Genomic DNA, 17,868 nt, shown 5'->3' with positions numbered 1-17,868 from the left:
TGTTCCCCACAAACACCCGGACAGTGTCAATGTAGAACACTGCTCCCCACAAACACCCGGACAGTGTAAATGTATAACGCTGTTCCCCACAAACATCCGGGACAGTGTCAATGTAGAACACTGCTCCCCACAAACACCCGGACAGTGTCAATGCACAACACTGCTCCCCACAAACACCTGGAAAAAAGACACTGAGTGGGGACAACAGCTTTAACTTGCTGCAGCTTTGAGAGTGTGTCCCTGGGCTCCTTCAGGATGGGGGGAGCTGAGAGCTTGAGGTGGCAGGGGAGATGAGGTGAGGCCATGGGGGACCCCAGCAACATGATGTGAAGCCCATCACAGTGGGGTCTGCCCTGCCTCTGGGTCCCCCATGCCGGTTGATCGGAGGAGAGGTGGGTCAGAGCATCTGATTCTCAGAAGCAGCTCATTTCTGGGGTGCCTCTGGGTGACCTCAAACAGCCCGCCTGTCAGTTAGCAGTTAGAACGGCCATGAGGTCCATCCACACTGGGAAACCCGGGACTAAGCAATTGCGCCAGTCACGAGGGGCTTCTTTGAGCCAGGTGACCCTGTCTAAGCAGCCAGGGCTCGTTCAAGCCCAGACACCAGAGGAGACAAGCAGAGCCCAGGACACAAGGTAGGGTCCTGAGCCCCACAGGCCGGTGCACACGGGAAGTAACACAGTGACTGTGGGTGACACAAGGCGGGCTGCACACAGGAAGCAGTACACAGTGACTGTGCGTGAGACGCTCTTACCGGGAGGAAGTATAACCTCTGCGCGTGCTGAAGAGTCTGGTTGTTGGCTGGGGACAAGCTGGTGTTGGAAGTGTTGGCAGTTAGCGTGGGATTCTCTTTCGGAACCTCCAGAAAAAACTAAAGGGGGAAAAATAACAATGAATGTCAACTGGATAATAACCAGCAGGCTTGTTTGTTGTTAAGTGCCTTCAAGTCTATTATGACTCACAGTGACTCTACGAACAATGGCTCTGAGTTCATCCAATCCTGAGCCCACCTTATTGCCTCTGACACTACTCCAATCATTAATCCAGTCACGGAGTCGATCTCATCCAGTGTCCTCCTCTTCTACGCCGTCCCTCCACCCTCCAAAGCATGACGTCCTCTCCAAGGACTGGTCCCTACTGGCAACATGTTCAAAGTACATGAGACTGAGTTTCACAATCCTTGCCTCCAAGGACCAGCTTTGGTTTCACTGTCTCCAGGACAGACCTATTTGTTCTCTTGGCAGTCCAAGAGTTCAATACTCTTCTCCAGCACTACAGCTCAAAGGCATCCATTCTTCTCCTTTCATCCCTAGTCACTGTTCAGCTCTCAGATGCTCAGCAATCAATTGAGAAGGACATGACCTGGATCAGGCACACCTTAGTCTCTAGAGTGACATCGTTGCTCTTTAACGTAGGTCTGTGAACACAGATCTCCCCAGTAGGACCAGACCCATGGACAGCGGAGTTCCTCATGAGCAGGTTTGCTCCTGTGGACGGTCCAGTGCTCGAATGCCCTTTTCTTTGCGAAGCTCTTGGCAAGTTTCTGTTGGGGATGCTAACACGGCAACAGCGAGATCAGGAACAAGAATGCACCTGTGTTAAAGGTCAATATAAAAGTGTGGTGTGTCTACGTGGAGCAGAGAAGAGTGAAGAAAATCAGGGACGAATGGGAACAGCTGACCCTCGGCTCCACTGAACACCACGGTGTCCAGTTCACAAACCTGAGGCCGCAGGAACTAGATGGTGCTCGGCTCTCCCTGTTCCTGCCCTGAGAGCAATTATGTCACAAGATCCCAGACATCACGGGAGAGAAATGGGCACCAAAACTCGACGCTCAGCAATGTCCAGGCTTGCTGTCCTGACAAAGACTGGCCAAACCTCCGAGACTGCAGTCCTTAGATGCCCTTTGAGCCCGGAACTAGTCTCATCCATGTGGGACATCTTTCATCCAAGCAGACAGATCCATAAGGTGGGCAGTAACACTGGGGTCTCCCAGCCCCCGGACACCCAACCTCAGAGCCTCCCAAGGGTGGCATTTACCTGAGGGTGAGACGCGGAAGGTAGGAAGGAGAGGATGGGAGAATACGTGGAGGCAGCACCACGGAGGTGGTGGGAAGACAGAAGGTACAGTGTGGGGACAGGAGCCCAGGCCGCAGACCTAAGTATGCACGCCGGCAGGAGAGATGCTGACCTACACTCCCATCACAGGAGAAAGCCCAGGAAGAAACGCATTTTAATCTGTAATTCTCCTGTGCTGACATGGCCCAGAGCAGAGACAGTCCACTCCCTCCCCCAGGAAGCCACGACTTCCACGTTCACACGGGATCCTCACAGCTTTGTGCCAACATAGGGGACGTGCCAGGCATTTGACTGCACAGGAGGAAATCAATGCATGGACAGAATGTGAGAACCAGCATCGACAGGTGCATCAGTGAACAGCGAGTTCCAGGCAGCTCCAGACCGCAGGGGATTATGGGAAAGGACCTCTCGGGCCTGCAGAGAACGAGACCCAGTGCAAACACACACAGTCCACTTGAGGAGCTAGAGGAAGCATTTGGTCAGTCGTGTGCACAGACGGCGATGGGTCAGAACCAGCTCCGTGCAGTCTAACAAGGGTGAAGCTGCCTGTAATACCATTTGATAAATTTTTCTTACAGATTTTTTAAAAAGTGTAAATGAAAAAACCCTGATGTTAAGGAATTTCTCAGAAACCACTGTTGGGGAGGGGGTCTTTGGTACAAAAATACATCCAAAGAAAACCAATAAAGTAATTCCCTGGAAAATACGGTGCTCCAAAATTTTACAAGTTATGTCTGATGGACAAGTATTACAATATAGACAATTTCTGACATGACAAACAGGCTAGCCTGTAGCTGGTCTGAGGCACTACTGATCTCAAGAAATAAAAAAAAACACAAATCCCTTATAAAAAATCTTGATTAAATCACCAGACAGGGAAGAAATCAAGTAACTTAGGTGAGGCCTCTGGGGGCTGTGTGGCAAGTGGACACACAGCACGGAATGTTGTGTCCCTCAGGAAGGTTCTAGAAATGGTGACGGCTTTAGGATGGCACTCGGTTAGAGAAGACAGCAGCTATGCTCCACAGAGCTTCATAAACCTCCTTCTGCAACTTTTCATCATTTATTATCCTCCTCTACGTCAGGCTAGAGACTAAGGTGCGCCTGATCCGGGCTATAGTCTTCACAATTATGTGCTATGCATCAGAGAGTTGGACAATGACTAGGGATGATAGAAAGAAAATTGATGTCTTTGAGCTGTGGTGCTGGAGAAGAGTGTTGAATATACCGTGGACTGCTAGGAGAACAAACAGGTTTGTACTGGAGAAGGTGAAGCCAGAATGTTCCCTGGACTCAAGGATTCTGAAGCTTCGTCTGACATACTTTGGGCATGTTGCAAGGTCCTTGGAGAGGGACATCATGTTTGGCAGAGCGGAGGGACAGCGCAGGAGAGGAAGACCCTCGATGAGATGGGCCGATTCAGTGATTGGGGCGGTGGGAGTAGGTGTTTTCGAGACAATGAGGCTGGCACAGGATAGAACATGGTTTACGGCTACATAGGGTCGTTATAAGTCACAAGTGACTCGACACATAACAACAACAACAAACAACAAAATAATTCTGAAAAAAAAATGTTCCATATCCATCCTGAATTAAAATGATTACAGAATACTATCTGTATATAAAACACACGTTGATGCGTCAATTATTCAAATGTTTGCAACAACTACTAAAGGATTTCCTGCAAACTTCTGCACCCCCAGATTCATCCCACGTGCAGAGAAGAGGCCTTCTAACAGCTCGTTCCTGGGAGGCAACACTGGACACTGAAGGATTGGAGGTCAGACAGTGTGATCATGGCCAAAGGAATGAGGGCTGCGACTGGCCAAAGAAGTAAGTGCTACAATTAGTTTTAAACATTCAATGACTTATTCATTGCAAATATATATTTTGAAAACACCAGCAATGACAGCTCTATGCAAGGGCCTTGTTTGATGGAAGACAAAGGAATCCAACTGACCACATCTGTGGAGAGCAACAGAAAAGAGGCTCCGTATCAGCGGTCAGAACAAGGCCAGGGGCTGACTGCACCACAGTTCTCACATGCAAGTTCAAATGAAAGCTAAAGAAAATGAAAACAAGCCCGCGGCAGCCAAGATTCAACTGTGACTTTATCCCACTTGATTTTAGAAACTATCTCAAGAATGAGAGTCGATGCACTGAACATTGAACAGCAGAAGAACAGACAATGTGGAATGGATGACACTGAGGATGTACAGGACGATATGACATTGCTGACACAGGTCACCGAAAAGACAGGACTGAAAGCAAAGACCACAGTGGATGCCAGCAGGGACTCCGGACTTGCTCTTGACCATACAGAGGCTAACGTGAAAGGAAGAAACGGGAGAACTGAACAGAAGATTTCAAGGGCAGCTTGAGAAGACAGAGCAGAGGATTACCATAAAATAGGCGAAGATCTGAGTGAGCCAGCCAGGTGAGGAGACCCCACCAAACATTTCTTAAACTGAAAGAGCTGAAGGAAAAAGCCCAAGCTTCAAGCTGCAACACTAGAAGTCTCCACGGGCAAGGTACTGAATGCTGCAGGAAGCGTGAAAAGAAGGTGGAAGGAATACACAGAGTCACAGTACAAAGAAAAATGTTGGTGCCGAAGTACTTCAGGAGGTAGCACAGGAGCTCGGCCCTGAGGGAGGATGTTCCGGCCGCACGGAAGGCGGGGGGAGACAGGCTGCAGACACTGAGGAGTATCAGTGGAGATATTTCAGTGAGCAGTAGCAACCCTGGACTTAGTCTGTTTAGAGAAATTTGGAAGACAGGTATGCGGCCAACTTCCTAGAAGAGATCTGTATGTGTGTCCACTCTCAAAAAAAGGAGATGATTTAACAAAATAGAAAAATTACATTATTGTTGTTGTTATGTGCCGTCGAGTCATTTGCGACTCATAGCAACCCTATGTACAACAGCCCTAAACTCCGCTCTGTCCTGTGCCAATCACACGGTCTCTGATACACCCATCCCAATTACCCCACTCACTGAATCAATCCACCTCAAAGAGGGTCTTCCCCTCCTGTGCTGTCCCTCCACTCTGCCCAGCACGATGTCCCTCTCTAAAGACCTGTCTCTCCTTACAACATGTCCAAAGTATGTCAGACGAAGCCCCAGAATCCTTGCCTCCAAGGAGCAGCCTGGTTTAACCCTCTCTAGGATGAATCTATTTGTTTTCTTGGCAGTCCATGGTACCTTCAATACTCTTCTCCAGCACCACAGCTCAAAGGCATCAACTCTCCTTCTGTCCTCCCTAGTCATTGTCCAACTCTCTGATGCATAACAAGCGATTGCAAAGACTATGGCCTGTATCAGGCGCACCTTAGTCTCCAGAGAGACACCGTTGCTCTTGAGTACTTTAGAGAGGTCCCTAACAGCAGACTTTCCCATCGCTATATGCTTTTTGATTTCCTGACTGCTGGTGCCAAGAGTGTTGACTGTGGAGCCGAGCAAACGGAAGCTGTGAACAATCTCAAGCTCTTCACCATCTATAGTATCGTTAATATCACACACAAGTAAAATCTTGTGGACAATTATTGAAACAATGTCTAGAGCAGTGTAGAGGCAGAAACTTCCAGAAATTCAAGCTGGATTCAGAAGAGACCAACGGAAAAGGGCTGTAATTACTGCTGTCAGAGGGATCTCAGCTGAAAGCCGGCAGTACCAGAAAGAGCTTTATTTGTGTTTTCTTGGCTATGTAAAAACACTTTACTGTGTGGCTCATAATAAACTATAGGTAAGTCTGAGAACAGTGAGAATTTCAGAATAGAAAATACATTTTGCTCACACAAAATCTGTGCACAGACCAAGAAGTAGTTCTTCAAACAGAACAAGGGCTACTGCGTATTTTAAAATCCATAGAGGTGCTTATGCAGATTCGGCTTTCACCGTCCCGATCTGAAGAGAGCTCTGCGGGCTCGTGGTAAGGAGGCGAGCTGCCAACCCAAAGGCATGCGGTCTGCACCCAGCGCTGCTCCCCAGGAGAAAGACAGGCAAACCTGCCCCGTGTGGGTCACTGTCTCTGGAAGGGTCAGCTGCGCGTTGGTTCCAACCTGACTCCACATAAGAGCTACCTACCTATTCATGTTGAAGGCTCAACAAGTAATCTGAAGAGCTGGATTATATGAAGAACGTGACATGTGGGTGAGAGAGGAAAGAAGCCTCATCAACAACCTGCATTATGCCGATGACACAACCTTGCTGCCGAAAGGGAGGAGGACTTGAACCACTCGCTGAAGATGATCTAAGTCCACGGAGACTTCAGGATGAGCAACATCGAGAAAACACAAGTCTTCACACTGGAGCAACAGGCAACATCGTGATAGACGGAGCAAAGACTGAAGCTGCGAAGGGTTTCATTTTACTTGGATCCACTATCAACGTCCAAGGCAGCAGCAGTCAGGAAATGCTGATGCTCTGGGCGGGCGTGTGGTCAGAGGAAATGCTGACGGACTGCGCTGGGCTAGCGTGTGGTCAGAGGAAATGCTGATGCTCTGGGCGGGCGTGTGGTCAGAGGGAAGGATGATGGACTGCGCTGGGCTAGTGTGTGGTCAGAGGAAATGCTGATGCTCTGGGCTAGCGTGTGGTCAGAGGAAATGCTGATGCTCTGGGCGGGCGTGTGGTCAGAGGGAAGGATGACGGACTGCGCTGGGCTAGCGTGCGGTCAGAGAGCTCTAAGTGCCCAGAAGAAACAAGGCCAACTGAAAGGCCAAGGTGTGCCTGACTCAGGTCATGGCTTTTTCATGCTTCACATGCATTTGAAAATGTTATACCAAAAAAAGAACTGATGCCTCTGAATTGTGGCGCCGGCAAAGAGAACTGAGAACCCCTGGACTGTCAAACCCAGAAACAGGCCTGTGTTAGAAGACATGCCACAGAGCGCACTGTTCTGTCGTGGGGTGTCTTCTGCTCACTTGTACCCCCATTCTGTTGTGGGGTTTCATCTGGTCACTGTATCCCCCGGTTCTATTCCAGAGGTTCCCCTGCTCACTCTGTGTCCTGGCTCTGTAGTGGGGTATCATTGGCTCACTCCCCCTGTTCTGTTCTGGGGGTTCCCCTGTTCACTGCGTCTTGGTTCTATTGTGGGGTATCATCTGCTCACTGTGTACCCGGTTCTGTCCTAGGGGTTCCCCCGTTCACTCTGTGTCCTGGTTGGTGTGGTCACTTGCTTCTCCCTCTCAGGTGTGTGCGGTGTGTACGTTGAGTTAGCCTCAGTCCTTGGGCACCTAGCTCACTCTGGCCTGGTGTGGCCACTCCCTGGTCCCTGATCGCAGCTTCAATGGCAGGAGGGTCACTCCTGGGCACCAGCCCCACTCCAGGGTGGCCTGAGAGGCCCCTCCTCCACACGGCTGTAGTCCCCGCCCCATCCCGAGCCCTCCGGAGCTGACAGTGGAGGAAGACCACTCACCATGTTGAACACGGCCATGGTCAGTACGATGGCTGTGGTGACGAGAGTGAGGGAGACCCGCGGCCAGGGCCGGCTGGCGATGATGCCCGAGGACTTGAGGAGCCACAGGAGGGAGGCAGACGCCTTCTTACTGCATTGCTGGTGGAGGGAGAAGGGACAGCGTCACTGCTCAGCAGGGTCACACGCTCCCCATGCGACAGAGCGTGGACCCAGGCCAACCCGCTGTGCCCTGGAGATTCAGGAGACCCCCGCCCCAGCTCTCCCAGGATGGACATCCTCCTGGACAGCTGCCCATCGGTCCCTGCAGAGTGGACGCTGAGCCTCTGCCCTTGAAGTCAGCAGCCTGGTGCACACGGGCCCTCAGAGCTCCTAACAGCCACCAGCCTGCAGGCCCGTTACGGTCAGTTCGTCTGACTCGTGGAGCTCCACGTCCAGGGCAGAACTGTGCCAGCCGAGACAGACACAGCTCACCAAGCCTTCCTTCTGCGGTGCCTCTGGCTGGTTTTGAACTAGCCACCTTCTAGATAGTAGATGCATGCAAACCATGTGCATCACCCAGGGACTTCATAACCCAGAAGGATTCAATCATTTCCATGGACAAAACACTCGGCTCTGCCCTCCCTGGCTGTCCTGCGGCTGGGTCACCACACTGCCCACAGTCAAACAACAGGCCTACAAGGGTGCTCTGAGCACATGAGATCAGAACAGTAGTTTTCCAGGGATAAATCTCAGAAATCAGTAAACAAAAAGGAAGAAGGACGAGCGGATATAGGCTAGGCAGGGAAGAGCTGGGAAGAGTGCTGTTACAACGTGGGATTGAGTCAGCCTTAGGTAACAAAGTGCACGAACTGCTGACCCAACCAGCCCTGTGAACTTGAAAAAGAGATCATTGTTCCAGGCTTACTGATATTATTATTGCTAATTAAGAATTGCTGTTACATGCCATCGAGTCACTTGCAACTCATAGTGACCCCATGTACAAGAGCCCTAAACTCTGCTCTGTCCTGTGCCAACCGCACTGTCTCTGACACTCCCATCCCAATTATCTCAGTCACCGAACCAATCCACCTCATAGAGGGCCTTCCTCTCCTGTGCTGTCCCTCCACCCTCCCAAGCATGATGTCCCTCTCCAAGGACCAGTCCCTCCTTACAACATGTCCAAAGTATGTTAGACGGAGCCTCAGAATCCTTGCCTCCAAGGAGCAGCCTGGTTTAGCCCTTTCCAGGATGAATCTGTTTGTTTTCCTAGCAGTCCATGGTATTCTCAATACTCTTCTCCAGCACCACAGCTCAAAGGCATCAATTCTCCTTCTATCCTCCTTAGTTATTGTCCAACTCTCTGATGCATAACAAGTGATTGTGAAGACCATGGCCTGTATCAGACGCACCTTAGTCTCTAAAGAGACACCATTGCTCTTCAGTACTCTGGAGAGGTCCCTAACAGCAGACTTTCCCATGGCAATGTGCCTTTTAATTTCCTGCCTGCTGGTGCCAAGAGTGTTGACTGTGGAGCCAAGCAAACTAAAGCTGTGTACAATCTCAATCTCTTCACCATCCATCCTGATGCTTCCAGTTGGTCCAGTGTTGAGAATCTTTGTCTTCCTGACATTGAGCCTCAGTCCATATTGGAGGCTGCAGTCCTTGATGCTCTGCAGCAGGTGCTTCAGGTCCTCCTCAGTTTCAGCAAGCAGGGTTGTGTCATCTGCATAACGCAGATTGTTGATAGATCTTCCACCAATCCTGACGCCACATGGACACAGGACACATCCCTGGCTTATTTTCTAGGTCAGATGTGTGGCCTTTGTTGTCAGGGCCAGGGAGTTAGTTCTGCCTTATGCTGACCCCAAAGGCAAGAGGAGACTCACACTCCCACCACCCCCCCTGACCACCTTCTCCCTGGCCTTTCACTGGGTCGCTATGAGTCGCAAACGACTCGACAGCACATAACAACAACAAACAACCTTCACCCTAGCTTGTTTCTGGGGTCCCATTCACCTGGTTTATTGCTGGGGTCCCTTTCACCCTGGTCCATTGCTGGGACCATCTCCTCCTTGGTCTATTGCCGGGGTTCCCTCACCCAGCTGGCCAGCTTGAGCCCCTTTGCAGCGCTGGCTGTTGCGGCCTCTTTGCCCGGGCCCCTCCTGCTCTACGTGTGTGAGGTGGTCACCAACACACAGTGACTGAGAGCCCAAGGATGGGGCGTGTGCACACCTTCCCTTCTGTGATCCTGGCAGGAGCGGCAGTCACACCTCTCCATGGGGCAGGTGTGAAGCTGTGGCTGTCAGGTAAGCGGCCCAGCACGGACCCTGCACCACCAGGGCCTCTAGTGGACAGTGTGGTGGCCCAAGTGTGCTCAGGGGCTTCTCTCTCCAGGCTGAACACCAGGCCCTTCACACTCATCCCTCATCACCTTGGAAGCGTTGCCAGGGTCTTTTCAGCATCAGGTACCACAGTACCAGCACGCTGCTCAACTGACGCCCTTCCGTGTCCAGGAGAGAGTCACTGTCATTACACTCATTACACAGGGACCCCAGGACAATGGTCAGTCCCCTCGTCATCCCCATGTCCTTCCATGTCCAGGCGAGAGTCACTGTCATCACACAGAGACCCCAGGACAATGGTCAGTCCCCTCGTCATCCCCATGTCCTTCCGTGTCCAGGCGAGAGTCACTGTCATCACACAGAGACCCCAGGACAATGGTCAGTCCCCTCGTCATCCCCATGTCCTTCCGTGTCCAGGTGAGAGTCACTGTCATCACACAGAGACCCCAGGACAATGGTCAGTCCCCTCATCATCCCCATGTCCTTCCATGTCCAGGCCAGAGTCACTACCACCACATAGAGACATGCAGGAAGCAGCTGGTCCCCTCCTCGTCCCATGTCCTTCCGTGTTCAAGTGAGAGATACTGTCATCACAGAGACCCCAGCACAATGGCCAGTCCCCTCCTCATCCCCTGTGTCCACACAGAGACATGCAGGAAGCAGCCGGTCCCTTCCTTGTTCCCTGTGTCCTTCCACGTCCAGGTGAGAGACACCACCACCACCACACAGAGACATGCAGGAAACAGCCGGTCCCCTTCTCATCCCCATGTCCTTCCATGTCCAGGCGAGAGACACCACCACCACCACCATGCGGACATGTGTAGGAACCAGCTGGTCCCTTTCTCATCCCCATGTCCTTCCATGTCCAGGTGAGAGACACTGTCATCACACAGAGACCCCAAGCCAATGGCTGGTCACCTCCTCATCCTGTGTCCTTCTGTGTCCAGGGGAGAGACACTGCCACCACACAGAGACCTATAGGACAATGGCCAGTCCTCTCCTTTTCTCCAGGAGCCCGGGGAGTGGACATGGTGACGTGTGGTGTCCACTGTACTCAGGACACTGACTCAGCATGGCACAGGTCTGACTCCTTTTCCTGCACTGTGGTGCCAAGGTTTAATCACCCAACTGCTAACTTAAAACCTAGCGGTGCCAACCCATCCAGCGTGGCCACGGAAGACTTGGTGGTCAGCCCTGACTGGCCACAGACACAGAACCTGTCCAGGGTTCTCCTCCACACAGATGAGGCTGCTTTGACTTGAAATCTACGCAGCGGCAACTCTCAGCACGCTTCAGGGTCCCCTGCGTGGTCGTTTAAACACACCTCGCTCTTCGGAGCATCGAGTCGACTCTGCCTCCTCGTGCCCCTGTGAGCAGGTCTAACCCTGCCCGACGCTCACCATTCACTGTCGCTGCTCTGCTGGACCCCGAGGCCACAGCCACTGTAAGTCCTCCTCACTGAGGGTCTTTCTCTTCACAGACCCTGCCCTTTACCCAGCTTGATGTCTTCTCCAGAGACGACTCACCTTGACAACAGTATGTCGGACGAAGCGTCTCAACCCTGAGTCTGAGAAGTGGTCTGGCTGCACTTCTTTCTAGATAGATTTGTTTGCTCTTCTGGAAGTCCACAGCATATCCCAGAGCCACAGAGAGTCACACCAGCCTTGTCCTCGAAAGTCAGGGAGACTGGAGTGTCCTTCTCTCCTGGTACTGAGGAGTGGCAGGAAACGAAACTATTCTATTATATACACACTGAGTCATGAGGGCTGGATGCCAAAAGAAGGTGCCGGCTGTGCTGCAATCTTGAAGGCGCACAGTTCGAATCCACCAGAGGCTCTGCTGGGGAAAGAGGGGCAATTCCTCCTGGACCAGTTGTATCTGATTCGATGGTATACAACAGGGGGGGGAAAAGCAAAGCAAAGAAGATACTGCCAGAGACGGCTTTCCAGAAGGATAACGATGAGAAGGGAGGGGGGAGGCAGAGATGTTTGGGGAGAGATACGAAACTCAAGAAATACGACTCTGAAGACAGAACAAACCCAACGAGAGAGCAATGAGCACGGTGCTTCCGTTTGCGACCCTGTGTGAGAAGGACCGCTGGTTCCTCGTTAAGACACATTTGTTCCGTTTATGAGAGTTTGTTTTTGTTGTCGTTTGTTGTTGAGTCAGAACGGATTCGCTGCTGACCCTTCAGCGTATATTCAGAAGCAGTAAATCACACAGGAGGAGACTGTCCATCCTTCTCCCACAGAGCAGCAGTTGGGTTTCAACTGTGTGCCTTTGGGTTGACTATGCAGCTCCTGACCACCAGGCCATTTCAGCTCCTTTACTGTGTTTCCACTTTAGATCTTAGAGTGCTGGTTGTGCTGTTGGTACACCTACTGACTCTCCCATATGAGAGCTGAAAATATGAGGAGAGGGCCGCACCAGGGAGACAACACTGTGGTACAGCAGTCTCAGCTGCCGACCAGAGGTGGGTGGTGGGGGTCACTCCAGTAACATCACACAAGGCACAGAAGAACATCGCTGGTCAACCACTGGAGGAGGAGAGGAGTCCTCTGAAGAAGAGACATGCTAAATCTTTAAAAGTGAACATATGTGTAAACCCAAACAAAAGAAGCTGCTGTAAGACACTCTCTCTCTCTCTCACATAAAAAAACCCCAAAGGATAAAGGCATATAGGATCTACCCAGGAGAGGGTAGGGGGTTGAGGAGAGAGGAATTAGACAGACAGCCGACTTCTCGGTGTACTAGAAGTCAGGAAAAGATGGAACCATGTTTTCACAGGATAAGAAAAACATGATACATGATCACTTAATAACATAACACAGTTTTCATGAAAAGGCTGATATTCTTAATCTTGCAGGGAAAAAGTTGTAAAAGGAAGTACTTTAGTGAGATGAAAATTGAGTCCTGAGGGAACGAAGTTCAGGCAAGTGAGAGGAAAAGGCAGATTTCCAAGCGACAAGAACAGTGAGTAATTTGAGCGGTCTAACTTTTTAGCATGATGATGCTGGTGAAGGATCTTAAACACACCACGGTCTGCTAGGAGACTGGAAGACTTGTAAGAAGTACAGTCAGAGTATCCTTAGACGCAAGGTGAGATGCTATCTCATGTACATGGGCAGGCTACCTGGAGAGGCCCTGGAGAAGGACATCACGCTTGGTAAAAGAGAGGGTCAGTGGAAAAGGGGAACTATCTCAGTGAGGTGCACAGTGGCCGCAGCAGGAGTCCACACACAGCAGGGGTGTGAGGACAGCGGCCGCAGCTGGGCTCCGTTCTTTCCCTCTGCATCAGAGTGAACCGACTGGTACCACCACCACAATGACAAACTTAGAAAAAAAATGAAATAGTATTTAGCCTTTATCATGAGAGCGAGCTCTGGTGGCCTAGTGGGAAGGAGTTGCACTGCCAACAGAAAGGTATTCAGTTCAAATCCACCAGCTGCTCCGTAGGAGAAAGATGGAAAGTCTCCTCCCATGTGATTTACAGCCTCTGAAGACTCCGCTGGGGTCAGCTGTGAGTCATTTCCAACTTGATGGTACACAACAACAACAACAACAACTAGCGTTAGCATGGAGGATAGGAGCCCTGGTGTGTGGAGCAGTTCACTGAAAGGTAGCTTAGTGGTTCAAGTCCTCCAGACACTCTAAAAGACAAAGGCAGGCAGCTTCTCCCATAAAGGCTTATGAGCCCCGTGGCTTTGTGTTGGACTGTTAACCCAAACGTTGTCAGTTTGAACCCCCAGCTAGCTGTTCCCCTTCCTGGAAGCCGCACAGCGTCAGGAGCCTGACAGAGGGTCACTGAATCTGAACCAACGCAACAGCCGTGGGGCTCGGGTTCAGCACGGACGGTGAGGATGGACGATCACTGAGATCGTGGTGTAAGAATGGCTCAACACCGAGGAGGGAGAGGTCAACAGGCTTTGTAAGTGTGGTCAACGTGTCTCATGTCAAAAGATAACCTCTAAAAGAACAGCTCCAAATATACAACCTAAAAGACAGGCGGAGAGAACAAACTTGCTCTTGTTAGGTGTCAAGTTGACTACAACTCAGTGGCCCTGAGAACAGCATCCCTGGGCCCTGCCCTGTCCGGCGTCATCCTCACCACCTTTGACCTCTCAGGCCCACTAGTCATTGTGCCGAGGCATCTCGCTGAAGTTCCTGTTTTCCTCAGACCTCCACCTTCCCAGCGTAATGTCTCCCCCCAAGGACTGCTTCTTCCTGATAAGATAGCCAAAGCTAGTGAGATGAAGCTTTTTCTCTCAGAAACACTCCGGCTGCACCCTCTCCAAGACAGATCTGTTTGTCCTTCCGGCTGTCAAGGGGATGTTCAGCGCTCTTCTCCAACAACACAGGCATCAATTCTTCTTCAGTCTTCCTCATTCATTGTCCAATTTTCAGATGCATTCTGAATGTCGTTGTTGTTATGTGCGTCGAGTTGCCTGTGACTCATAGTGACCCTATGTACAACACCCCTAAACCCTGCTCTACCCTGTGCCAATCTCACTGTCTCTGACACACCCATCCCTCTCTGACACTCCCATCCCGATTACCCCAGTCACTGAATCAATCCACCTCATAGCGGGTCTTCCCCTCTTGCACTCTCCCTCCACCCTCCCAAGCATGATGTCCTTCTCCAAGGACTGGTCCCTCCTTACAACATGTCCCAAGTATAAAGCCTCAGAATCCTTTCCTCCAAGGAGCAGCCTAGTTTAACTCTCTCCAGGATGAATCAGTTTGTTTTCTTAGCAGTCCATGATATATTCAATACTCTTCTCCAGCACCACAGCTCAAAGGCATCAATTCTCCTTCTATTCTCCCTAGTCATTGTCCAGCTCTCTGATGTATAACAAGTGATGGCAAAGACCATGGACTGTATCAGGTACACCTTAGTCTCTAGTGTGGCACCATTCCTCTGCAGTACTTTGGAGAGGTCCCTAACAGCAGACTTTCCCATTGCAATTTAAAATACCATGGCTCAGATCAGGAGCACCTTAGTCTTTAAACGGAGACCCTTCCTCTTGAGCACTTTGTAGGGGTCCTTGACAGATAATAGAGAGGAAGAGAAAAACCCTTCAGAGAACAAGAGAAAGAGGAAAATGATAGAGGCAGGTAAGATGCACAGTAGATTTGAAACAAAACAAAGTAAGGTTGGAGAAGTAGTTACAGCCCAAATAAAGCCTGTTTTCATCAGGTAAAGGAGTTATCTCTGGATTAGAGAAAATCCTGCACGTCCACCTGTGTTTTGATAAAAGACCCACATCATTAGGAGGAGGAGGTGGAATTAAAAAGAGGGGAAATGGACCAAAGGAGAACTGGCTGAGCTGTGTGGACACGAGAGGAAACGAGCATGAAGGGCGTGCTCGCCTGTGGGGGGACGCGCCTCCATCAGCAGCCTGTATGAGGTGCTTCTCCTTCCCCAGGTTAACCGTGGCACCTGTGCTCCATCTCTGCATGGTCCAGGCTGGTGGCGTCCCCTAGGGTCTCTATTAGACGAAGTCCAGGGCGATGACGTGCACAGAAGCATTCTCAGAACAATTTCTGTCATTTTAACTGGCTGTGTCTGGTGCACTTGTTCCAGAAGGTGTTTTGTTTGTGTGCGACATTTGTTCATAGTTGATCTCTTGTATCTGGCATAGAGACACAAGCTGTCCTGAGGGAGTTTAGAGTTGAAATCTGATAGGAAAATGTGCATTTACTACCAAAGCCCTTCCAGGGACTGCTTCAATGTGCTAAAGAGCAAGGATGTTACTTTGAGGACTACGGTGTGCCTGACCCAAGACATAGTATTTTCACTTGACTAACCCTGCTTGCTGAAAACGAGGAGGACCTGAAGTACTTGCTGCAGAAGGTCAAGGACTGCAGCCTTCAATATGGATTGAGGCTCAATATCCAGAAAACAAAGATTCTCACCACTGGGCCAACTGGCAGCATCAGGATGGATGGTGAAGAGACTGAGATTGTTCACAGCTTCAGTTTGCTTGACTCCACAGTCAACACTCTTGGCACCAGCAGCCAGGAAATTAAGATACATAGTGATGGCAAAGTCTGCTGTTAGGGACCTCTCCAAAGTACTTAAGAACAATGGTGTCACTCTGGAGACTAAGGTCCACCTGATACAGGCCATGGTCTTTGCAATTACTTGCTATGCATCAGAGAGCTGGAAAATGACTAGGGGGGACAGAAGGAGAATTGACGCATTTGAGCTGTGGTGCTGGAGAAGAGTATTGAATATACCATGGACTGCCAAGAAAACAAACAGATTCATCCTAGAGAGGGATAAACCAGGCTGCTCCTTGGAGGCAAGTATTCTGAAGCTTCGTCTGACATACTTTGGACATGTTGTAAGGAGAGACCGGTCCTTAGACAGGGACATCGTGCTGGACAGAGTGGAGGGACAGCACAGGAGGGGAAGGCCCTGTATGAGGTGGATTGATTCAGTGACTGGGGTAATTGGGATGGGTGTGTCGGAGACGGTGAGGTCGGCACAGGACAGAGCAGGGTTTAGGCTGTTGTACATAGGGTCATTATGAGTCGTAGGCAACTCTAAGGCACATAACAACAACAGTGTGTGTGTGAAAGTTGGAAAATTAATGAGGATAGAGGAATAATTGATGTCTTTCCATCCTGTTACTGATGAAGAATATTAAATATCTCAGAGACTGCCAGAAAAAAAAAAAACACCAAACACATCTGTGTTGGAGGAAGTGAGCCCAGAGCGCCCCTTAGGAGCAAGGATGACTCAGTCTCCTACACTTTGGTACCCTGTCAGGGGAGGTTAATCCCGGGGGAAAGCCATCGCACGTGGAGAGGTGGAGGCTCTTTGGGGTGAAGGAGCCACAGGGGGCCTGTGACAGCGGCCTGAGCACAGCCCGTGGTGAGGGACAGAGAGGACAGTGCAGGATCAGGCAGTTTTAGTCTGCTGTTGGCCAGGCCACTGGGCAGGAACTGACTGAACAACACAGCAGCCTCTACGACTGTCCCTGCACCTGGCGGTGCCCTGGGCGCGCACAGGTAAAGCAGTCAGTTCCTAACAGAAAGGTTTAAAGCTCCCCAGTACCATCCCTCAAGATAGGTTAAACCACAAACCCAGCTATTCCAAAGGAGACCCAGAACACAAGCCTGGCAAGAGACAGGACTGCACGCGATTCCACCTGGTCGAGGGCTGCAGTGGCCACTAGAGGGCAATGTCTTCCCGGAGGACAGAGGCCCAGCTAGGAGGACCGGAGGCCGTCACGAAGTGGGACAGGCTGGGCTGCAGCGGGAGCTTCTCTCTCTGGGAGACCAGGGCGCTCGAGAGAACCTTCCAGTGCTTGCTGGCTGCTGCCAGGCCCTTGGACAGGTACTCGCAGCTGTGGGCGCGGATGGGCCAGCGGCCAGGAGCTACCAGGCAGGGCGGCTTCAGCAGGAGTGGAGGCTGCTGAGCTGGGAGGGGCCGGGAAGTGGGGGGAGCGAGCCCGAAGGCAGATCATTCCTGCAACACCAGCTGCTGAGATTCCGCCTGGGCCCCGCAGGCTGGACTATGGGGGCGAGAAAAGGCTTGAAGCCCTCGCTACGGTCGCCCACAGTGCCCGAGTCCACACACGGACCTTGGTCCATGCAGGGCCACAGCCCCCTCCACCGGGCACACACGGACCTTGGTCCACTCTGCCCCTCTGCCAGGCACATATAGACCTGAGTCCACGCAGCGCCACAGCCCCCCTCCACCGGGCACACACGGACCTTGGTCCACTCCGCCCCTCCACCGGGCACACATGGACCTGGGTCCACTCCACCCCTCCGCCAAGCACACATAGACCTGAGTCCACTCCGCCCCTCCACCGGGCACACATAGACCTGAGTCCACAGCCCCCCTCCACCGGGCACACACGGACCTTGGTCCACTCAGGCCCACAGCCCCCATCTACCGGGCACACATGGACCTGGGTCCACTCCGCCCCTCCACCGGGCACACATGGACCTGAGTCCACTCAGGCCCACAGCCCCCATCCACCGGGCACACATGGACCTGAGTCCACGCAAGCCCACAGCCCCCCTCCACCGGGCACACAT

The 17,868-nt window shown here is 51.5% G+C and overlaps 1 protein-coding gene across 1 annotated transcript in view; it reads right to left on the bottom strand.

Moving 5' to 3' along the window:
* The window catches only part of ADCY2 (adenylate cyclase 2 (brain)), a 388,416-nt gene that overhangs the window by 32,598 nt on the left and 337,950 nt on the right, over positions 1-17,868 (bottom strand). The window contains exons 15-16 of the mRNA XM_006902167.1: positions 7,493-7,630; positions 755-871 (exon numbers count right to left, since the gene is read on the bottom strand). Of these exons, the coding sequence (XP_006902229.1) occupies positions 755-871; positions 7,493-7,630 (255 nt within the window). The remainder of the gene's footprint in view (positions 1-754; positions 872-7,492; positions 7,631-17,868) is intronic.

This window comes from Elephantulus edwardii, unplaced genomic scaffold (assembly GCF_000299155.1).
Source record: "Elephantulus edwardii isolate Elephantulus edwardi_28Jun2011 unplaced genomic scaffold, EleEdw1.0 scaffold00375, whole genome shotgun sequence".
Taxonomy (NCBI): domain Eukaryota; kingdom Metazoa; phylum Chordata; class Mammalia; order Macroscelidea; family Macroscelididae; genus Elephantulus; species Elephantulus edwardii.
Note: the sequence above shows the minus strand (reverse complement) of the source record. Positions and strands in the feature narration are given on the sequence as shown.